The sequence below is a fragment of the Cetorhinus maximus genome, chromosome 11 (genome assembly GCF_964194155.1).
Source record: "Cetorhinus maximus chromosome 11, sCetMax3.hap1.1, whole genome shotgun sequence".
NCBI lineage: Eukaryota > Metazoa > Chordata > Chondrichthyes > Lamniformes > Cetorhinidae > Cetorhinus > Cetorhinus maximus.
The window spans coordinates 118,442,100-118,466,589 of NC_135889.1; the positions used below are offsets into that span (position 1 = coordinate 118,442,100).

The following is a 24,490-nucleotide window of genomic DNA, read 5'->3' on the forward strand; positions in this document are numbered from 1 at the left end:
AGACCCAGTCTTATCCAAAGTACGAGAACAAGTTCTTCACGGTTGGTCACAAGAACAGGAATCTGACGAAATAGAACCGTATTTTCAGAGAAGATACGAAATAACCATCTAGGAAGGTATTTTATTGTGGGGAGCATGAGTGATTGTTCCTCCAAAAGGACAAAAGCCATTATTGTCTGAACTTCACAGCTCCCATCCAGGTATTTCCCAAATGAAGACCAGAACACGCAGCTCTCTATGGTGGCCTGGGATGGATGGAGAAATAGAGAACTTAGTGAGAAGTTGTATGCAGTGTCAGCAAGTACAATAGTTACCCCCAACAGCTCTGTTACACCCTTGGGAGTGGCCAGGAAGGCCATGGGTGTGATTACACATCGACTGTGTGGGGCCTCTTATGGGAACAATGTTTCTATTTATCGTTGATGCTCACACAAAACGGATGGACATATATGAAGTGAAGTTGCTGACATTTTCTGCTACAATTGACAAGCTACGACAAAGTTTCACAATCAACTGACTACCAGAAGTGGTCGTATCAGACAATGGAACGATATTTACGAGTGCTGAGTTTCACTGATTTATCAGCCTGAACAGTTTTACTCAGGTAAAAACTTCACCGGTACCACCCTTCTTCAAATGAACTGGCCGAGGGAGCAGTTCAGAAGTTCAAGTCTGGTACGAAGAAATTGCCTGGAGATTCTATTGCGACTAAACTAGCATGTTCTCTTTTCCGTTATAGGACCACCCCTCATACGACAACAGGTGTCACACCCGCAATATTGTTGATGAGGCATTGTCTCCGATCGAGATTGAGCCTAATTATGCCAAACTTGGAGGGGAGGGTGAAAAGAAGTCAGGGAAGACAGAAAACTGGACATGATTGGCACAGTCGCGACAGGACCTTTAACGTAGGAGACAAACTATGTGTGAAGAATTTTAGAGAAGGACCAACGTGGTTGTTTGGTGAAATAAACACAGTAACTGGACCTCTTTCCTACTATGTGAAAGTGGAAGATCAAGTCACACAGAGACATGTGGATCATATAAGAATAGGAGAAACAAAATATCCAGAAATGATTCCACCAGTGTTCGTGACTGAGCCAACATCTCCTGCAGAAAGAACTCAACTGAGTACAGATGTGTCTGAAGGGTCGACTGTACCTGAAAGAGTCAAGAAAACAGATTTACAGGTACCTACTGAAGATCTAGATGCTCAGATGACTCCAGTGAAGGAGGTTCTGGATAAAACATCAGAAGCTATAGAGCTGAGGCATTCTACACACATAAGGAAACCCCCAGAAAGACTGACTTTGTAAATGATTTATCTGTGTGAAAAATTTGAAATTTTGAGAAAAATTGTAAAATGTTTTTCTGAGTAAAGGGGGAGGGATGTAGTAATCTGATGTGTAATATACCTTTAAGACGAAGGTTGTAATGGAAGATCACATGATCTTGATATCCAACAGCAGATTAGCGCGGGCTACCTCTGCAGCCAGTGGTCTTGAGTTAGAGTCTGAAGTGTAAAGGTAAGAGTTTTGAGTTGTAAGCACACAAGTGTAGCTGCTGAGTTCCTTTTGTAAATAAACACAGATTGTGTTTCTTTTAAGAATGATCTACTGATCTTCTCTGTCTTTGGTACCAACTCGGTCACCCCAAAACAAGCGTGCAACCTGGATCCTTAAGTCCCACCAAACCAGAGTGCAGGATCCAGCAGGAAATTTCTCCTCATCTCAGTCTTAACAATCGACCCTCTTAGGTTAACTCTGTGCTCCTATGTTCTCGTTTCCCCAGCCAGGGAAAACAACAGAATCTTGAATGTTTCAATGACATAACCTCTCATTCTGCTAAACTCCAGAGAGTTACTCCATCTCTCGTCATAGGACAAACTTCTAACCCTGGGAATCAATGCTTTGCTGTACTGCCTCCGGTGGAATGGAACTATCTGAGGTAAACTATGGTGGCAGAGATGGTTTTATCCAGTCTCAGAGCACTGGGACTCGGAAGGGTCATGTTCAGCCAAGATCCTCACACTTAATCTCAATCATGCTGAACTCTGTTGGAAATATCTTCCTGGGAATCAGTTGAGGACAGGTCGGGCCTCAACTTTAATGTTTCAATAAATTGGTTGTTCCTGAGGTTTGAGTATTCTTGGCTAGTTCAGAGTATGACGTTCATGAGTCACTGAGACAGCCCTTTTCTTTTGTTCCTTGGTGGGATGTGTGAAGGCCAGCAGTTATCGCCCGTTCTGATATTTCCCTTGAGAGTGAGTGCATTTCCATTTTTAAATGTTACCTCACGCTGAGGGCAAAAATCATCCCAGGTTTGCACTAAGTGCGGTAGTGGGCGTGAAAAAAGATGTTTTACCTGCCGGCCGCAATGGCGGGTTTTTGCGCCATGTTGTCCCCTCCTCAGCGTGTCTCGCCTCATCACTGATGCATTGACGGGAAACTTGCCGGATCGCTGGCGGGTGGCCTCTGATTTGCGCCCAGGCTGTTACCTCACCACTTCCTCACACCGGGAGCTTGCTGCGGGGTAATTGGCTGCTGCTTTTCCCACCTTACATTAGTGACTACTCTTTAAAAGTACTTCATTGGCTGGAGAATGCTTTGAGCCATCCAGGCATTGTGAAAGGCGCTATATAAATTCCAGTCTTTCTTTTACCTCACTCTACAGTGGTCCTAAACCAATTCTGGTTTGGAACAAGCATAGATATCAGTACAATTTCTCCATTAATTCATCTCAAGTTGGGCTAATGGCCAGGTGAGTGAATGCACTGCATGGAGCATGCTTAAACCACACAAAGCAATGGTTCAAAGGCTTGAGTCTTCTGTTAAGGTTAAGTTGATCACAGCTGAAGTATCAAACCATTGACCAGAAGACACCTGACCCAAGGAAAGTCAAAAACCACTGGAGGATCCTGCTTTTATCACCAGCCCAATGACTCCCACTGGGAAATATGTCTATGGACACTGGGTGAGAACAAGCCTGTGATGCCCTCCATAGTTGAATATTCTATTGCCACTCACTGTCTGGGCTCAGATATGAAAAACTGCTACTTGGGCAAAATACCATGGGACTGGTGGGACATATATCCAACAAAGTTAATCCATCCTTCAGCAATAACAACATCTTGCATTTATGTAGCACTTTTAATGGTAGAAAAATGAACCAAGGTGTTTTGCAGAGGTGCAATTGGATAGACACTGACACTGAGCCAAGGACAGAGAGAATTGGACGGGTGACCAAACACTTGGTCAGAAAGGTAGGTTTTGAGGACCATCTAGGAGGAGGGAGAGGTAGAGTGGAGAGGTTTAGGGAGGGAATTCTATGGCTTAGGGCCTTGACAGCTGCAGGCACAACCACCAATGGTGGGGCAAAGTAAATGGGGGATGCACAAGAGGCCAGAACGTGGAGGGACTCAGATTTCTCAAAGGGTTGTAGGAGTTGAGGGGATTAAGAGGTAGGAATGTAAGGATATCGAGATGGGGATAGACAACGGAGTCAGTGAGCCATGGAAGAATTTGAAAACAAGGATGAGAATTTTTAATTTGAGGTATTACTGGACTGGGAGGCAATGTCTGTCAGTAAGCACATGGGAGAATGTGGGAATGGGGCTTGGTGTGACACTTATGGAGGGTGGAAGAAGAGAGGCCAGAGCAGTGGGGTGCAAATTGAAAAGGAAAACTTCAACATTTATTATGTTCCAAATTATATTTCCTGTCATTCGAAGATTGCCTGAAAAATCTCCGTCATGGGGGCTGCTCAAGCAATGTTCAATTTAGCAGAAACCTGTTCACTTCCATTTCATGGCTTCTTAGCAACTGGGAATGATTATGGTTGGGTTGCTATGGGAATCTCCTCAAAGGAGACGAGGATTGGCTCCCGGGAGTGCAATATAGATAATGATGTTTGATAAATATTTATCCGGAACTGTGACATATTAACTCCCAGTGAACAGGGGAAGGTCAATACCTAAAAAAAAAAGGACATCTGTTACTTTTACCACAGTAGCGTCAGCAAACTAACTGTTTGATCAAGTAAACATGCCAGATAACTCATTTAACCAGCTTAAAGCAAGGGGTAGCAGCAAAAGGGAAGTACTAAACCTTTGGACAGATTAACCTGCTCAACACACTTGTGGGGGTATTGGTGGGGGCAGTGGAGGGAGGAATATTTCCTCTGGTCACTATACTTTGCAAAGTGATGATGCATTAAAGGTTTAATCTCACCTCATAGTTGTAGGAAATCTTCTCTCCCTCTATACTTAACGTAGCAACTGCATTGTATTCATTGCACAAAGATAGTGCTTAGCATTTCTGACTTACAGAAGCTCTGTTAATTAAAAAAAACAATGTTAAAGCGCACAGGTTTGTCACTTAATATGCATTTTCACAGGGCGCCATGGAACAGGATGTGAAACATCTGGGATTGCTTTCATGCTTCTAGATCAAAGTCTAATGTTGCTTAGATTTAACCCTGCAGTGATAAACCCCACCAAATGGTGATGGTTTTGAGAATGGCGTGGGTATACAGCTGTGGTCAGACAGCAATGACAGCAACTTGCATCTGCAAAGTGCCTGCGACTGAGTTAAAATGACCCAAGGCACTTCACAGGGGCATTATAATATGGAAACTTGACACCAAGCACCATAAAGAGATATTATGACAGGTAACCAAAAACAAAAAGGGAAGGTTTTAAGGAGCATCGTAAAGGACAAGAAAGAAATGGAAGGGTAGAGAGGTTTGGGACGAGATTTTCCCAGAGTTCAGGGACTGGTTCAGCATTGCAACCATGTTGGTGGGGTAAGAACTGTCCAGTTGTGATTTTCCAACCCCATGAGTGAGGGGATGGTTTGATGGGGAAAGCCATTTCGAATTCCACAATCAAGTGAGTACTGTGTTAACTTGCTGGTTTTAGTTTTAAATCTAAAACCTACTTTGGACTGTTGCCTTAAAGAGGGTGTGTAACTGGGAGCCAGGTTAATTAGGGCTTTTAGGAGTTGTTATAGTATTAAGTAATTGTAGTCATATGTATGTGCTTGAAATCTTTTCATTTTGTTAATAAATATTTTAATTTAATTTTTTAAATCCTTAAAGGTCTTTGTGGACTCATTACTTCTAAATTCTGTGCACACATTTTCTCATAATAAATACAAATTGTAAAACCATTTTGATAGCATAACCAGGTTTCCCTTGTGGATTTGGTCTGCCTGATACACATCATCTGCCACATGACAACAGATAGTATCCTCAAATCTGCATCACGCCTACCTCTGATAACCTATCACCCCCTCGCTTACCAAGAATCTATCCACCTCTGCCTTAAAAATATTCAATGGCCCTGCTTCCACCACCTTTTCAGGAAGAGAGTTCCAAAGACTCACGACCCTCTGAGAGAAAAAAAATTCGCCTCATTTACGTTTTAAATGGGCGACCCCTTTTTAAACAGTGACCTCCTAGTTCCAGATTCTCCCACAAGAGGAAACATCCTCTCCAGATCTACCCTGTCAAGACCCCTCAGGATCTTATATGTTTCTATCAATTCGCCTCTTACTCTCCTAAACTCCAGCGGATACAAGCCAAGCCTGTCCAACCTTTCCTCATAAGACAACCCGCCCATTCCAGGTATTAGTCTGGTTGACTCTTAACTGCCCTCTGAAATGTCCTACCAAGTCAGTTCTAGGGCAATTAAGGATGGGCAACAAATGCTGGCCTTCGCAACGATGCCCACATCCCATGAAAAAATAAATTAAGTATTTAATAACTCAAGCACTTGGGAAATTCTTAAACAGTGAAAGGTTTTTCATATCCAACAACATCGCAGGCAGTGATTGTAACCAATGTCATGATAATGAAGGAAGAAACACCGAATTGCATCTGGAAATATTGGACTTTAAAAATGAGACCTGAATTGTTAAAAATGCACACAAGCCAGGCAAGGTACTTCTAAAGACATCCAGAAACTAATTGCTCCCTCTGGTAGAGACAATGGGACATAATGGGAGATGAGTATCATTTCATCAAGAAATCCTGTGAGTAATGTCCAGACAGTTCTGTCAATTCGCTTCCCACTCGTAATGTACAAAAGAAGGGGTTAAGAGTGAGCTGAAAATTTGGCCCGGTGTCTGTCTGTTGGTGGGTGTTCTGAGAGACAGCAAGTGCTGGAAGTTTGGCTCGGAAGTAACAGCCACACACAGTACCCCTGCAAATCGCCATTTTGCAGGTAACCCGATCCCTCTCCCTCTCTATCGAAATTAACACTGCAGGAACTCCGAAACCGTCCATTCCGCCTATTGAAGCCAATTCTACTGGAATCTCAAATGGCAAAGGCTCAATCAGCTACTCCCCATGAGTCAAGGGCTGTTCCGTATACCTTTTATATTGACTTACTTCAAGGTAAATTCTTACTTTTAACCTGTGAGACCGTATATGCATGGGTTTTATCTTTTCTTGCCTTTAGTAGTTCACTCACTTACTCTTACCTTTAACTAAAGGAAGTCTGATCAAATTGGCTCCTTCTAAACCAAAATGATTGGGTCTGAGAAAATGATATCCACGAAGGGAATCCTCTTTAGATTAAATCGTGTTGCAACCAATGTGGGGGGGGCGGGGGGAGGTGGGGTCGGGGGGAGGAGTGGGGGTGGTGGTGTGGGGGAGGCTGAATAAAAACAGGGATCCAGTTCACCCCTCCTCACCCGGGGCATAACAATTTGGGGATGTCCCAGCCAGACGGTGACAAATTGAGGGGTCTCGCTTGGATCAACAACTCTGGGGAACCTCGTAACGCCATGCCACTGTCTAAAAAGGTTTTTCATCACGTCACCATTGGCTCCTTTGCCATTCACCTTAAATCAGTGTCCTCTGGTTCTTGATTATTCCACCCACCAACCACTGCAATGTGGTTGGCTCTTAAATGCCCTCTGAACAAGGACAATTAGGGATGGGCAATAGATGCTGGCCTAGCCAGTGACGCCCACATCCCACGCGCTGCATAAAAATGTTCTTCCCTCACAGCCCCTTGTATCTTTTGCAAAACTTCTAAATCTGTATTCCGTGGTCTTTGTATCATCAGCTGATGGGAACAACTTTTCTTTGCCTACCTTATCTAAACCTGTCATAATCTTGTGCACCTCTATCAAATTTCCCCTCAATCTCCTTTGCTCCAAGGAGAACAATCCCAGCTTCTCCCACCTAACCTTGTAGCTAACATCTCCCATCCCTGGAACCTAAGGTAGTGAGGGCATCGGTCAGGATTCCTGTGCCACACCTCATATGCGTTTTAAAATCGGGTTCCCATTCCTCAGCAATAGCATGACTCAACATGATGACCAAAAGTTTTATTTTTATAAGATCTGTTTCATAGAACAAAAAATATGTTATTAATTCTTTCATAATGTGACATTATTTAGCAGGGTATAAAAACTCAAGACCTTGAAGAGGATGCAAAGGAGATTTGCCAGAATGGTAACAAAGACGAGGGCCCTTCAATTATGAGGAGAGAGGCTGGGTTTGTTCTCCTTAGAACAGAGAAGGTTAAGGGGCAATTTAATTGAGGCGTTCAACATTGTGAATGGTTGTGACAGAGTAAATAAGGAGAAACTGTTTCCACTGGTGGGAGGGTCAGTAAAAAGGTGGCGGGAGCAAGTCTAATTGTAACGTTCAAAAGACAATTGAATAAATTACAAAAGGCAAAAAAAAAACATTCAGGGATACAGGCAAAAATCGAGGAAGTGGAACTAAGTGGATGTGACATTGAGAGAGCTGTCAAAGGCACGAGGGGCTGAATGGCCTCCTTCTGTGCTGCATGATTCAATGATGGTAGAACCTTGACAGGGCTGATAGCAAAAACTGTGGGGTTAGACCCAACCCGGGGGAGATTTGCCTGAGTTTTGCATGCCATGTGCAAAAGTTGAATCATTTCCTTAATTTTTGTCAGTATTTGCATATTCTTGAAACGCACTCCAGGTAGATCAACAGCTTCCTTTTTTAAAAAAAGACACGCCTTCAATTAGTTAACAATTGCACCACACTGGAATTGATAGGAACGAGGATATGTGGTGGAGAAACCTGCCATAATCTGTTTTACCATACCAAAGGTTAAGGGGAGATTTGATATGGGTGTTCAGAGTTATGAAGGGGTTTGATAGAGCAGATGGGGGAAAAATTGTTTTCAGGGGCAGGAGAGTTGGCACCCAGAGGGCACGGATTTAAGAGAATTGGTGAATGGGGGAAATGAGGTTTTTTTTCACACATCAAGTTGTTGGGCAACCTGAAAGGGCACGGAAGCAAATTCAAAATTAACTCTAAGTTGGATAAATACTTGAAAAGGGGACATTTTCAGGGCTTTTGGGGGTAAGATCGGGGGAATAGGGCTAATGGGATGGCTCTATCAAAAGGCTGGCACAGGCACGATGGGCTGAATGGCTTCCTCCTGAGCTGTACCGTCCTATGATGCAACGGGTGGGGTGTTTCCTTATTGGGATTTCTCCTTAAGGCAACTGGAGGAAAGAAGGTGTCATGTAAAGGTAGGTGAGATGGTGTTAAGCTGGGTGCTTCTCAAGGCAAAGCTGAACATGACAGTCATGTCGTGTCTACTATTTCGGCTAAGGATCGGAGTGGAGTTAAACTCTCAAGTCCAACGCTTGCCTTTGCTGAGCCTTTGCCCAATAACAACTGTCCTGGAGTCTTCCAGAAATAAGGATTAATCTACCAGACACGGCTGCTAGCAAAACCCAGAAGCAAATAACATATAGGGGCACTTTTAACAATGTATCTCAGATGTTGCACTGAATGTTAACTTAGATTATGTCTTCACGTACTAGAGGGCAGCTTGAATCTACCACATTTTTTTCGGTTGGGAATCTCAGTTATATCAAGCTGACATTAAGTTGAAGGAACTAATGGGGTGCATAGAGTTACCTGGCATCCCACTCAACTGATCACTCTTCATGTGTGAGTCTTGGCATTAAATGCATGGCAGCATATTTGATCGTGAGTCACAGTCTAAGCTGATATTACCCTTCCCCACATTTTCGGTTAGGGGTCACTAGCTGACTAATGCTAGAGGTACATGGAATTTTCAACACTGAAACAGACCATTTGGCCCCCACTGGTCTATGCTAGTGTTTAAGCTCCACATGAGCCTCCTCTCCACCTGCACCACGCCTTCCTCTCCACCAACTTCATCACCTTTCAAACTATTCCTTTTTCCCTCATTTGATTGTCTAGCTTTCCCTCAAATGTATCTGTGCTATTCGTCTCAACTACTCCTTGAGGTAATGAACTCCACGTTTTCACCCTGCTCTGGGTAATGAAGTTTCTCCTGAATTCTCTATTGGAGTTATTAGTGACTATTTTATATTTCTGAACCTCTAGATTTAGATTCCCCCCACAAGTGGAAACTTGTCTTCTCTACATCTACGCTATCAAAGCCTTTCAGAATTTTCCAGAGCTTAGAGACTACCTGAAGACTTGGCCGCCGATGGTCGGGTGGTGAATGAGATGGATGATGCACAAGAGCCGAGAGTCGGAGAAATACAGAGTTCTCAGAGGATTGAAAGGCTGGGGGAGGTGACAGGGAAAGGGAGGGTTGAGGTCAGGGAGGGATTACTGGAGCCAATTGGTCATCAAGCACAGGGGTGATGTCTGGTGCGAGTTAGGATACAACCAGCAGAGTTTTGGAAGGGCTGAAGACTACAGAGGGTAGAAGGTGGGATGGCAGCCAAGACAGCATTGGAATTGAGTTTGAAGCTCACGGTAGCACGGGTGGAAGCTAGGCCTCAGAAACAGATGGGCTGAGGCAGGGAGAATGGGGCAGAGAGGTGGGCGACACTACAGAGAAGGAGCAGGAGTCTGATTGGGGTGATTTTACTTATTCTCTTTGAACCCCAGGAGCTCGTGGTCTGATCTGCTGTTACCTGTGATCAGTGAATTCAGCACTGACCTGGAACCAAAACCTGAGCCTTCCCTGTCTTTATGGCTAACTTCCAAGCTGGAGCATTTAAACTGATTCAATGAGGCTGATGAAATTTTTGCTCCACGACATGAACAGGCACGACCTGTTTGTTCTATTTCTCTAAACGAAATCTTGCACTCAAGGCTAATAACCTTTGATCACGGCTAGGTGGTTTAACTTAGCCAGAATTTACCAGTTATTCTCCAAAAAAAAAAGACATTCCCACCACTGGGTGATCAGCTGCAGTACAGAAGGACCATTCCAGGTCACTGCATCTCAACAATGTAATCTGATTGAAGCTGTCACTCATTCAGAGGGAACAGGATACAGGGTGCCTGTAGTGGGAGGGTTACCACAGTGTGGGATTCCTGGATCCGGCATCTGGATTGAAGTCACAGAGGGACATCCAAGCCTCAAGAACACGCAAAACAATCGTAGGGCTGGCGCAGACAGTTTTAAACTAAAGCAGTTACCTACAGTTCTCAGTGGAACAGGTCCATTTCATTATATATGCAGTCTCAGGCCCATTAAATATATCAACCATGCTTCCCTCCCTTTGGTACTTAATGGGTAATTTAAGTCCTAGTATGTTTAGTGACTCCTGTACAAATGCAGGCACGATCCCAAGTTGGGACAGAGTCAACTTAGTTCTAGCTGGTGGTGGGGTGGCCATGGATTATAGATTTTTAAGATAAAACAGCTCCTCGTTGTGCCATTAATTTTCTATGTTTCATTGCTGCTTATGGTCTCTGTGAACGGAAAACAGATGAGGTCAGGCTCAGGTCCTCTACACCCCACCCTCCCTACACACCTAAGCAGCCCTTTGTCAACATCCATCATCAAGGTTCATGCATGAAGAATACCCAATAGGGTGAAGTGTTGGCAGTCTGCCAATCCCAAGGGAGCACTATTTCACCATGAGCCAGTGTCGTCCACAGTCGAATTGTCTTCTGACACTCAGCATGGGAAGAATGGCCGTAGTGCTGTACCATACAAATCCAAGGGGCAATCTCTCACTGATGAAGCCCCGGTTGGAGAACTTCGCCTGTAGGACACACCTATCAAAGGTTCAGACACACAGTGGTCACGGGAAACAGCCTGTCACTGAATGTCTGCTGTCATTTCTTGGTTGGTGATGTTCACTTAGTGGTAAAATTAGGACCATGGGAAAGTAGGAATGGGAGGAGGTCATTCTGCCTCTCCAGCCTGTTCCAAAATTCAATTAGATCATGGCTGATTTGTGTCTTAACTCCATCTACCAGCCTTGATTCCATATATCTTAAAACCCTTGCCTAACGAAAAAATCTATTAATCTTAGTTTGGAAGTTTTCAATTGACCCCCAGTTGTATCAGATTTTTGGGGGAGGGAGTTGTAAATTTCCACTAAGCTTTGTGTGATAAAGTGCTTCTTGATATTATCCCTGAACAGGTCAGCTCTAATTTTAAGGTTACACCCTCCTTTTGCTCAACCCACCCCACTGGAGCCATTTAGAAGGGAAAACGTCTGTGCATGTAGAGAGACAACAGGAGCTTTCAAGGCTGAGAGTGATAGAATGTTGATGGGTAAGGGTATTAAGGAGTAAGGAGCAAAGGCAGGTAAATGGAGTTGAGGTTCAGATGAGTTAAGATCTGATAAAATGGTAGAACAGGTGTGATGGGCTGAATTCTGTCTTACTTCTGTTCCTACGTTCAGATCGTTATCCAGTTCTGTGTGCTGTGGAACGCCTAAATGTGTAAACATGGGCTTGAGGGCAGGGTATTGGTGAGACTGTGATGTACTCCATGATCAAATCACTCGGGACGGGGATCAAAATCCCATGGTGGAATGATGCAGGCAGTTATGGAAGGACCACACCCATCGGGGTTTCGGTGGGAATTCGCCTCACAAGCACGGGGTGGACAGTAACCCAAGTGGTTAGGGACCCACTCGCATCTTAGAACCAGAATCCCACTTCGCCCGCCCCATCGAGACAAACCTTCAGAAGGCAGGCGTATTCTTTTCTCCAAACTTACGCCAACTGGGACCGAGGTCACGGGAACTCTCAGTGTGGTTTGTTTCTGTTGGTTGGTGAGGCATTGGGACATGCAAAAATAAGACGTCCACATTAAAGATTGCCTTTGGGCAGGGCGGGGGGATTCAAATTTGGAATTCTCTGCCACAAGCTATTATTGAAACAGAGTCAATCGTCAGTCCTTTAAGGGAATTAGTTGCCTAAAAAATGTAGGGAAGTTATGCTAAATCTATATCAAAGTTTGCTTAGAGCACACTTAAGATTACTGCGTGCAGTCCTGGTCACCATATCATAAAAAAGAATATGGATGAACTGGAGAGGGTGCAGAAAAGACTTACAAGGATGAAGCCAGAAATGTGTGGCTATGCATATCAGGAAAGGATGGATAGGCTGGTCTCTTCTCCCTTGGAAACAGAAGGCTGAGCGGTGATATAATAGAAGTCTTTAAAATTATGAAAGGCTTTGTTAGAGTGAATACAGAGAGAACATTTCCTCTTATATGGAGAAGCATAACTAGAGGCCGTCAATATAAGATAGTCACCGAGAAATCCAATAGGGAATTCAGAAGAAACTACTTTACCCAAATAGGGGTGAGAATGTGGAACTCACTACCACAGGGTGTGGTTGAGGTGAATAGTATAGATGTATTTAAGGGGAAACTAGACAAGAATATGAGGGAGAAGGGAATAGAGGGTTACGATGGTAGATTTAAATGAGGAAAGATGGAGGAGACTTGGGGTGGAGACTGATTGGGCTGAATGGCCTGTTTCTGTGCCATATATCCTTTAAAACCATACCTAATCTTATGTAAAGAGGAATATTGATGGGATTTCCCACCCAAACAGAAGAGTGGGATTGGACTATGGTTGAGAAACTCCTTGGAATTTGCTCCCTGTCTGCCAACATAGCTCTGGGGGTGTTTTTTTAAAAACCTTTCATGGTGTGTGGGTGTTGCTGGCAAGGCCAGTATTTGCTGCCCATCCCTAATTGCCTTGCTAGACCATTTCAGAATGGCAGTGAAGAGTCAACCACCTAGCTGTGGGCCTGGAGTCACATGTAGGCCAGACCTGGTAAGGATGGTGGATTTCCTTTAGATGGGCTTTTACAACAATTGATGATAGCTTCATATTCCAGAGTTACGATTTGAATGTAAACTCCACCAGCTGCCGTGGTGAGCTTTGAATCTGTGCCCCAGAGCATTAGCCTGGGCCTCTAGGTTATTAGTTCAGGGGCAGTAACACTACACCACCATCTCACCCCCACCCCTGTGATTTCTGTAACGGTGTTGGGAGCAATTTCGAAGACAAAATCATAGAATGATTACAATACAAAAGGAGACCATTCTGCCCATTGTGCCTGTGCCAGCTCTCTGCAAGAACAACTCACCTAGTTCCACACCCCTGCCTTTTTATCGTGGCCCTGAAATTTTTTTCTCTTCAGATAATTATCTAACTCCCTTTTGAACCTGCCTCCACCACACTCTCAGGCAGTGCATTCCAGATCCTAAGTACTCACTGCATGAAACCATTTTCCTCATGTGGCTTCTGGTTCTTTTGACAAGCACCTGAAATCGGTGTCCTCTGGTTTTCAATCCTGCCAACAATGGGAACAGTTTCACCCTATCTAATTTGTCCAGGCCCCTCAAGATTTTGAACGCCTTTATCAAATCTCCTCACAGCCTTCTCTTCTCCAAGAAGAACAACCCCAGCTTCTCCAATCTATCCACTGAGCTGAAGTAACTGAAGCTCTTCTCAGTCAAGGTGGCACATTTGGACAGAACAACACTGGCTTGGATTTGATGGGCTGAGTGGCCCATTCCTGGGCTGTGACATTCCATGGTTCTGCTGTTCCGTTTGGTGTTCCTTCGTGTGTTTGCAGCGGTGCTGAAGCCGAGCACAGCATCGCTTCACTTGCCGTGTCAGCACATCAAGCAAGAACGTTATGCTAAACCTTTGCAAATCATTGATGGATAGGACAGGAGTAGGCCATTCAGCCCCTTGAACCTGTTCTGCCAATTAAGGAGTTCATGGCTGATCTACGTCCTAACTCCAGTCTTGGCTCCGCATCCCTTAATGCGCTTAACCAACAAAAACCCATCAATCTCAGATTTAAACTGAGCTAGCGCCCACTGCTTTTAAAGAGAGAGAGTTCCACACTCCTATCATCTTTTGTGTGAAGCAGCTCTTCCGAGCTTCATCCCTGAATGGTCTAGTTCTGAATTTAAGGGAATGTCGTCTTGTTCTGCCACCAGAAAAAGTTTTCCTCTTTTAACCCAGCCAACTTCCTTCAAATTCCTAAAACCTGGAGGTTAGGCCACAGTTAGAATATTGCGGCAAATTCTGGGCATCACAATTTAGGAGGAATGTCAAGCCCTTGAAGAGGGCGCATTGGAATGATACCAGGGATGTGGGACTTTGCTTATGTGGAGGAACTGGGATTGTTCTCCTCAGAGCAGAGAAGGACAAGTAGAGGTTTAAAATTATGAAGGGTTTTGATAGAGTAGACAAGGGGAAACTGTTTCCGCTGGCTGGACGATCGGTAACAGGTCAGGCTTGAGATGATTGTCAAAAATGGCAGATATGAGGTGAGGGTTTTTTTTAATGCAGCCAGTAGTTATGGCTTGAGAAGCAGATTCAACAGTAACTTTTGAAAGGGAATTGGAAAAATACTTGAAAAGGAAAAGAATGACAAGGCTATAGGGAAAGTGTAAGTGCAGTTAATTGATTCACAGATATATTACAACACAGAAGGAGGCATTCAGTCCATCACGTCTGCACTGGTTCTCAAAAAAAGGAGCAAAATCACCTAGTGCCACTTTATTCATTCATGGGTGTCACTGGCAAGGGCAGCATTTGTTACCCATCCCTCATTGCCCTTAAACTGAATGGCTTGTTAGGTCATTGCAGAGGGCACTTAAGAGTCAACTAACATTGCTGTGGGTCTGGAGTCACATGGAGGCCAGATCAGTTAAGGACAGCAGATTTCCTTCCTTAAAGGATATTAGTGAACCAGATGGGTTTTTACAACAATCATGGTCACTACCATTACTAATACTAGCTTCATATTGTAGATTTACTAATCGAATTTAAATTTCACCAGCTGCTATGGTCAGATCTGAACCCATGTCCGCTGGGCAGCTGGATTATTAGGCCAGTGATATTACCACTACGCCACTGCCTCACCTACCTTCTCTATGTTGATTGGATAGTTCTTGCCAGGGGATGGCACTGGCCTGATGGGCCAAATGGCCTCCCTCTGTGTCGCAAAATTCGATGATTCTATACATAGACTATGGTTTAGCCTCTCTTCAAATTAAGTAAAGCAAGATGAAGCAGAAATATCCCGAAATAAGGAGCCGCGAAGGGTTTGTATCACAACTAAACACTGTAAATGTGTGACATTTAAATGCTATTTTTAAAAAAATGCCATTTAATTTTATGTGTCTGGTGTCATGCTGGTGTTTTGCACTAATGTGTTAATTAAGGCCATTATTGCAGGTGCTGCATTAAGAGAAATCCAGACATTTCATCCCATCTGTTTACCTTGCCTACCTCCACCTGTCCCTGCTTATCACTGCACTCCCTATTATCTCTCTCCCCGTCTCCTCTCAGCTGCAAATTAAATGGCAGGAGCCAAAGACCAGCTTCTGTTTACCTTCCATAGCCTCAGCAGTAATAGCTGTCCTCTCTCCTTCACCTGTTTAAATGACTCTTCCAGTGTCTGTACACATCCAACAAAGCAGCTTAACCCTGCATAAACCAGTTAATTATCAGCATTTTTTGTTTAAAAAAAAACAAGGACCTTGCAGTTATATAGCACATCTCTCCTCTTCAGGACATCCCGAGGTAATTTACAGCCAATGAAGTACTGTTGCAATGCAGGAAATGTGACAGCCAATTTGCGCACAGCAAGATCTCACAAACACCAAGTGATGTCGTGATTGTCTGTCCTAGTGATTGGGTTGGCCAGGGTGCCCCCACCCCCTTGCCCTTCTTTGAAATAGCAACATGGGATCATTTACATCCACCGGAGAGGGCAGATGCGACCTCAGTTTAACCCCTAGTAGACAGCACTGCCAACAGTGCAGCACTTCCTCAGTAATGTCCTGGGGCATCAGCCGCGGGTTTGTCCCCTTGTCTCGGGAGTGGGACTTGAAGCCACGATCCGCTTTGCTCACAGCTGCAGGTGCAGCAAACTGAACCACGGCTGACACCTGGAGCTGCACGTGGGATAAAATTCCTGCAGGGCACATCCCAATTACCTGCCGTAATTTCAGCAGAAGGTCAAGATGCGGAGGTGCTGGGCGGGGAAACAACGTTGGGCCTTTGACAGTTTCTAATTTACATCAAGAACTTGGCTTATGAAGCTCAATGCAAATTAGCCAAATTTGCACCTGAAATTGAATAGCAGAGAGAGCGCAAGAGAGAGAGAGAGAGAGAGACAAGGCGACAATTCATTGTGAGGCAGCCTAAGAACTAGACGTGGGAGGAACAATGGCAGAAGCCAAGGCCCTGTTTGAGGAAGAGCAGGAGAGTTGTCTTGTCGACATAGCACCATGGGATCACTTACATCCACTGGAGAGGGCAGATGTGACCTCAGTTTAACCCCTAGTAGACAGCAATTCCAACAGTGCAGCACTTCCTCAGTACTGCCCTGGAGCGTCAGCCACAATTTTGCCCCCTTGTCTCGGGAGTGGGACTTGGAGCCATGATCCACTTTGCTCACAGCTGCAGGTGCAGCAAACTGAACCATGGCTGACACCTATAGCTGCACGTGGGATAAAATTCCTGCAGGGCATATCCCAATTTCCTCAACCAACAGAAGCAATAGAGATTATGTGGTCACTTATTTCAATTGTTGTAGTAATAGGATCTTCTGGTGTGTGAACTGGCTGCTGCATTTCCTGGCTTTCCAAAAGTGATACACTACAAAAGTGATTTATTGGTTCTGAAGCGCTTTGAATGTCCTGGTGTTGTGAAGGGCACTATATTTTCCTTAGACAGCATCTTCCAAACCCACGACCACTACCAGCTAGAAGGACAAGGGGCAGCAGACACAAAGGAACACCACCACCTGGAAGTTCCCCTCCAAGCCACTCACCAGCCTGGCTTGGAAATATATCGGCCGTTCCTTCACTGTCGCTGGGTCAAAATCCTGGAATTCCCTCCCTAACAGCACTGTGGGTGTACCTACACCACATGGACTGCAGCGGTTCAAGAAGGCCACTCACCACCACCTTCTCAAGGCCAGCTAGAGACAGGCAATAAATGCTGGCCCAGCCAGCGAAGCCCACATCCTGTGAATGAATAAAAAAATATATATAAATGCAAGATGTATTTCTTAGTAGTTAGGTGAGTAAGCTAGAAATCTCTACTAATGATCTGGAGGCATCAGTTCAAATCCCTCCATGGCAGCTGGGGAAGTTAAATTTGGTTAGTTTAATAAACCTGGTATATAAAACCTAGTCTCAGTAACGGTGCCCATGAAAATACCAGATTGTTGTAAAAATGCACCCGGCTCACTAATGTCCTTGAGGGAAAGAAACCTGGCTGTCCTTAACCTGCCCTGTGTGTGAATCCACACCAACAGCTACGGGGTTGACTCTTAACTGCATTCTGAAATGGCCCTGCCGAGTCACTCAGTTGCACCAAACCGCTCACCACATCAGTTTCGAAGAAGAGACATATTGGATTTGAAACGTTAACTCTGTTTCTCTCTCCACAGACGCTACCAAACCTGCTGAGCATTTTCAGAATTTTCTGTTTGTACCGCTCATAATACAAGGCTATCTTCAGGTGTCAAATTTTGAGGCGCTCTCAGAAAATGTGTTGGCCGTATCATCTCTAAATCTACTATTGCGTTGTTTTCTTATGTATTAATCATTTGAGTCCTGAAAATTCAGTGAAAACTATGCTGTTTAAGTGAAAAATATTAGGGTCTCCACTGCCACTAATCTGTTTCTCATCCCTACCTCCAACAACCACCCCCACCCTCAAACCCCTCCCACAGTCCCAAATCACCCACCCACACCCCACCCCCAGCCCCCATCCCGTCCCCACATCCTCTCCCTCCACCCAAATCCCTCCAACCTCCTCACCACCCCTTCTCCCAAGCTCCCCAACGCCCCCACTCCTCTCCCCCGACACCGCTCTCCCCCTCCCCACCCCAATCTTCCCTCTCCACCTCCTCTCCTCCCTCTCCACCCCCCAACCCCACCCCTCCCCACTCCCCAAACTCCTCAATACTGCACCCCCCACCCCCTCTCCGCCAGCCTCCCCAGCGGCAGCACAGCAATGACAGACCGGCTTCAAAAGCCGGGATTCTCAGCCTGGAAGTTCTGATTTTTTTTTAAAGCTGGTCTGTCAGCTCCTGAGCTCTGGCTGCTCAGCGTGGAGGACGAGATCTCCATTTAAGACAGACTTGTCCAGCCTTTTCGCTTGCAGGGAGGGGCAGGGGGGCGCCCACATCTCCATTTCTTTCTCCCTCAAGGGAGCACACACGCACACACACACACACGCGCGCGCGCACACACACACGCTCACTTTCACTCACCCTCTCACTATCACACACACAAATTCACTCTCTCACTCACACACATTCACTCTCTCACACACATATACACACTCACTCTCCCACACAGACACATACTCACTCTCTCACGCATGCGCACACACACATATACGCACACACACACACGTGCGCACACACACATATATGCACACATGCACGCGCACTCACTTTCACTCACCCTCTCACTAACACTCTCACACACACAGATTCACTCTCTCACTCACACACATATACACACTCACTCTCCCACACAGGCACATACTGTCTCACGCATGCGCACACACACATACATGCACACACGCACGCACGCACACACACATGCGCACACACACACACACTCACTCTCTCATGCACGCGCACACACAAACACACACACTCACACACATACAGAGACAATCATTCTACCCCTCACACACACACACAGACACACACACACAGACACAATGGGCAGAATATGCGCTCATTGGGCAGGCATGCGCCTGACCCGAATGAGTGTAAAATGACGCGCGATATTTCGGAGGGTGGGCACGCGTGGGAGTGGTCAGCATGCCAGCCGACAATTAACAGGCCTATTAAGGCCATTAAAGTTCTAATTAAATGAAACTTTTCGCTGCCGGACCAACCCTGCGGTGGGCGGGCGGGTGAATAGACCAGGCGGCCTTTGGATTTTTTGTGAAACCTCGTCCCACGGGTGGGACGAGGTTTCGATCAGTGATTTAATAAAAAAATAAGAATTTTTCAAGCCGCTTTGTGACATGTCCCCTCACGTGACTCTGTCACATGAGCAGGGACATGTTATTAACAGTTATAACTCTTTTATTGTTTTTATGTTCCAAGAGCTTCAGCTCCCTGAGACAGCTCTGTGCCTCAGGCAGCTTTAACTGGGCGCACTCGCCCCCCCATGTGCCAAGTTCTGCGCTCGCCCTCCCTGCCCCTGCCCCCTCCCGCACAGGCAGCGCTGAGCACTGCAGCCATTCACCCTGACTGGCCGTTAATTGGTCAGCCAGTGTGAAATGGTGGTCGTGGCCCGATCGCGGGCAGGGGGTCCGATTCGCGGCCGCTCTCACTCGCCCCCACCCAGCCCACCCCGATCACCAGAAAATCCTGGCTGCCGAATCCTTCACCCCAAACTGTTTGGAACGGGGGTGACTGGCATAGAGGGCAACTTGCTGATGCCCAAGCCTCTGTTGTCCTTGTCCTTCTACGTGCTAGAGCTTGTGGGTGTGGAAGGTGCTGCCCAAGTATCCTTGGGACTAGCAGCAGTGCATCTCTCACCTGCACACACAGTTGCCCAAGGGTTGGTGGTGGAGGGACTCAATGTTGAGGGTGCTGGGTGGGGTGTGAATCAGGTGGCCTGCATTGTCCTGCATGGTCTCCAGTTTTCTCCAGCGCTGTTGGAGCTACACTTATTCAGGCAGGTGGACAATATCCCCTCAAATCCCCCCCGGCTTGTGCCTTGCACATGGTGGACAGGCTTTGGGGACTCACGAAGTCGCTCATTAGACACAGAATTAGCAGCATGTGATCTGCGCATACATCAGAAAGACTCACAAACCGTCTTCTATCTTTATTCAGGAGAAGACAGCGCACCTCAGAGGGAGTAGATGGGAGGGGGCATCCCCGATGTCCGCCCCATCACACAATATGAAGAGCAGGCTGCCCAGCCAGCAGGGGAGGGCTGTGACTGGGCCTGTGGTGGTGGTGGTGAGGCTGGTCTCCCCAAGCCACCGAGAGAGGGAGCAATGCTTAATCTCTGCCAATTGGAACCCAAAAGGGTGAGGCTCTGTGCAATGTAGGAGGCAGCCTAGTCAGGCACTCGTTCCCTCCTCTTTCAGCAGGAAGAGGCTGAGGCCAGCCACCACACCTGAGCTCAGCCCCAGCCCCAGCCCGCACAGCACCTTGGAGGAGGAGGACGCGGGCGACGAACTCTCACCTGCAGGACCGCCACAACAGTCACCTGTACCCACCGCCGGCCCAGAGACACTCACCTCAGTGGGTCATGGATCTAGATTACTGGGCCTCACCCTCTGGCGGTCATCTCATGGACAGGTATCGACAGCAGTGAGAGGCAGTGACGGCCAAGGTCTCCGGCACTCGGAGGATTGCTGGAGAAAAGGCTAAGCCTGAGTCAGATGATGAGCCTCCGGGAACGATCATGGACCAAGATGCTGGAGATGCAGCGAGATGCGGGGAAACATCAGGCAGAGGAGTCAGAGGCCCTCAGCAGAGTGTCTCGTGAGGTGGAGATGTCCATCCACCTGCTCTCCGATGTAGTGGCACCAACATATGAGCGCATCGAGGCTTCCATGGGGAGGGTGGCAGACGCTATGGAGACCCTGGTCAGCAGAACACACAGTTTCTGCCAGAGATGCACTCAGACCTGCACTCCATCGCTGTTACCATGGGTGAGCTATTACAGTGGCTACACAAGAGGGGCACAAGGCACGTCGACCTCCCTCCAGGTGCTCCTTCTACTCAAAGAGTCAGGGAGGGGCCCTTGGGCACCCAAAGAGAGGTGCAGCTCAGGCAGAAACCACTAGGGCCTCCACCCAGGACTCCCCAAGGGTGTACATGTGTTCTGAGTCCCATCTGCTTGTGGCCACACCAGCTCCAGCCTCTGGGACTGCCTAGGGTGCATCTGCCCCAGGGAAGGGGACCTAAAGAAGGTGGTAAAGAAGTGTGGCTCTCCAGGCCTCAGGCCTCCAGAGGACATCCGCCAAAGCCATCGGAGGCAATGAGGCATCGCAGTCAGCAGGCTGCCTCCACCTCTGCTGTAAATGTCGGGGAAGCACCTAGACATAGAGGTAGGGTTAGGAAAATTAAAAAGTTCTAAGTTCATTCTGGTAGCGCAGGTGAACGAGCATTGTCAATAGTTATTGTACCTTTGCGAATATATATTATTCATTGCACTTTACAGAGGTCCGCTAGGTTTTTCTTGCTGCTTTTTTAACAATTCATTCACGGGATGTGGGCTTCGCTGGCTGGGCCAGCATTTATTGCCCATCCCTAGTTGCCCTTGAGAAGGTGATGGTGAGCTGCCTTCTTGAGCCGCTGCAGTCCATGTGGTGTAGGTATACCCACAGTGCTGTTAGGGAGGGAGTTCCAGGATTTTGACCCAGCAACAGTGAAGGAACGGCGATATATTTCCAAGTCAGGATGGTGAGTGACTTCCAGGCGGTGGTGTTCCCGTCTATCTATTGCTCTTGTCCTTCTAGATGGTAGTGGTCGTGGGTTTGGAAGGTGCTGTTGAAGGAGCCTTGGTGAATTCCTGCAGTGCATCTTGTAGATGGTACACACTGCTGCTACTGTGCGTCGGTGGTGGAGGGAGTGAATGTTTGTGGAGGAGTGGACAATCAAGTGGGCTGCTTTGTCCTGGATGGTGTCAAACTTTTTGAGTGTTGTTGGAGCTGCACTTATCCAGGTAAGTGAAGCATATTCCATCACTCTCCTGACTTGTGCCTTGTAGATGGTGGACAGGCTTTGGTGGGGTCAGGAGGTGAGTTACTCACTGCTGGATTCCCTGCCTCTGACCTGCTCTTGTAGCCACTGTATTTATATGGCTGCTGCTTGTGTTAATGTCTTTGCACAAACCCCCTCCGGGTCCACCCCCGGAATCAGGCCTGTACATGGAGGCTTCGATCTCTGCCAAGGCCCCTGTGAGCCATGTGCGAGGAGCCTCCCATACACACTGTTCCCTTTCCCTCCACTGCCTTTCTAAATCTGTAGAAAGACCTTTCCCTTGTCAGGATAGCTTCTTATGGTCGCCCTTCAGTTGACCAGCTGAACTGACCTTCAGCTCCCCTTGCCCAGTAACCCTCTTCCCAACCAGCATTCGTTGAGCTGGACATGGAGGGTGTGGATTCAGTGCTGTGCCTTAGCATCAGGATGGTACTCGTGAGATTTCAGACCGTATCCAACACCTTGTACACTCTCCCTGTAACCCACACCTTCCCCCCATCACCATTGACCCCCCCACAATATTATCTTCACCCTCCCATCTGTGACCCTTGAATGCTCCCCCCCGACCCACCCCACCCCATCACCCTGCAGCCCATCACCATAACCCTTCACATGCCTTCCCTCCTCCCCAATGAGCCCATGCCTGTCACGGTCCCCATGCTCATCCTTATCCTGCCCATCCCTAGGATCCGTGTACACATCCGTGCCCCCTCCAATCACCCAATCCGGCCCTTCACCTACCACATACGGACCCTCCCACCAAACAGCATCCCACTGACCCCTCTAACAGTTACTATGCCCTCCCACCACCAGTACCCTCAGTTTGCACCCCCCCCCGCCCAAGATTCCTCCATCGACACCACAGAACCCTCCCTGTGAACCCTCCTCCCCCTCACTCCTGCACCGCCCGCAGGTGCCTTACCCTCACCACCAGCCCCCACCACACCCCACCCGCCCCCCGCCCCCACCCCCACCCCCCAGCAAGGCTCCATAGCCCCATCTACCACCACCCCACCCTGACCTTCCCACCTGCACCCCCCCTCCCTGGCTTTCACACCCCCCCCGCCTCGTGTTCCAGCACCCAATCTTTTCTGCCCACTCCCCCACCTATGTCCCAGCACTGCCCCCCCACCCCACCACTTGTCGTGCCACTGAGTGGACCAGGCTAGGCCTTACCGGTAAGCCCTTGTCATTTCAATGCCACGCTGGTCTGGTCGTGTTTCGTGAACTCCCACTGGTGGGTTGGACAATATGCTGGGAGGAGAATTCTGGTGGGGTGCTCATTTAAACTCTATGGATTATATACCGGCAGCCTTCAGCAGGAATGGCGACCTGCCATTATCCATTATCCCCGCCATAACCATCAGGACCACAAGCTCCTGCTGTCGGGGGCTCGATTTTTTTCCCATCCCATCGCATTCTCTGCCCACGCCCACCACAAGCTCCGCTGCTCGTGGGGATGGAGTCCTAAATAGCTTGCCCCTTATTCTGAGACTGTGTCCCCTTGTTCTATAACCCCATCCAGCTGCATCTACCCTGTCGAGCCCTGTAAAATTTCGAATGAATCAATGGCGATCACCTCTCATTCTTCTAAACTCTAGAGGATACAGGCCCCGTCTCCTCCATCTCTCCTCATAGGACAATCCCCTCCACCATTCCAGGGATCAGCCTGGTGAATCTTTGTTGCACTCCCTCTGTGGCAAGTATAATCCTTCCTCAGGTAAGGAGACCAAAACTGTACAAAATACTCAAAACTGCAGTCTCACCAAGGCTCTACAAAATTGCAGCAAGGCATCTTTACTCCTGTACTCAAATCTTCCTGCAATAAAGGCCAAAAATGTCAGGAGCAAAAATACATTTCAGTTGTTCCCTGCAAATTAGAATTGAGGGTCTTGAACACGTTTCCATAGCTATCTCACCGTCTTCCAGCCATTAGATTTAAGTTTAGTATATTTGAAAAGGGGAAAGCTGTGCGGGTTTGCCAACGTGCAATCAGATTCAGAAAAAGGGAGAATGTACAAAGTGAACTAACCACAACAGCAGGGAACTGCAATTAAAAAAACACTGGCCAAGCAAGTGTTTTGCCTCTGGCACACATCACTGAAGTGAAACACAGCAGGTTAACCTTTGAGTACCGAATATCTTTTGAATCTTGCGCTGTCGTTAACTGCTAAAAACGAGTAGCTTTTAGAGAGGAACCATTGGGAAAAACGGGCTGGGAAAAGCCAATGCAAATGGTGTCCTCCTGCTGACAAAGTGAGCTCAGTGTGGCCTCATTATAACAAATAACTCATTATAACCCCCCCAGGAGGACAAATACAAAACCACATGGAAGCATCCTAGATCAAAGCATTGACACCTCCTGGATTATGTCATTGCTCAGGTCAAAGATCTAAGTGATGTTTGTATCGCTCGATCCATGCAGGCAACTGATATCTGCTGGACAGATCATTGACTTGTTCAATTGGTGATGAACATTCACCTGGCAGCAAGA

General features: G+C 47.0%; 1 protein-coding gene across 1 annotated transcript in view; it reads left to right on the forward strand.

Annotated features, from left to right (window-relative positions):
• Positions 1-6,305: 6,305 nt before the first annotated feature.
• The window catches only part of LOC144686318 (beta-crystallin A2-like), a 53,289-nt gene continuing 35,104 nt past the window's right edge, over positions 6,306-24,490 (forward strand). The window contains exon 1 of the mRNA XM_078551399.1: positions 6,306-6,396. Within this exon, the coding sequence (XP_078407525.1) occupies positions 6,321-6,396 (76 nt within the window). The 5' untranslated portion in view covers positions 6,306-6,320. The remainder of the gene's footprint in view (positions 6,397-24,490) is intronic.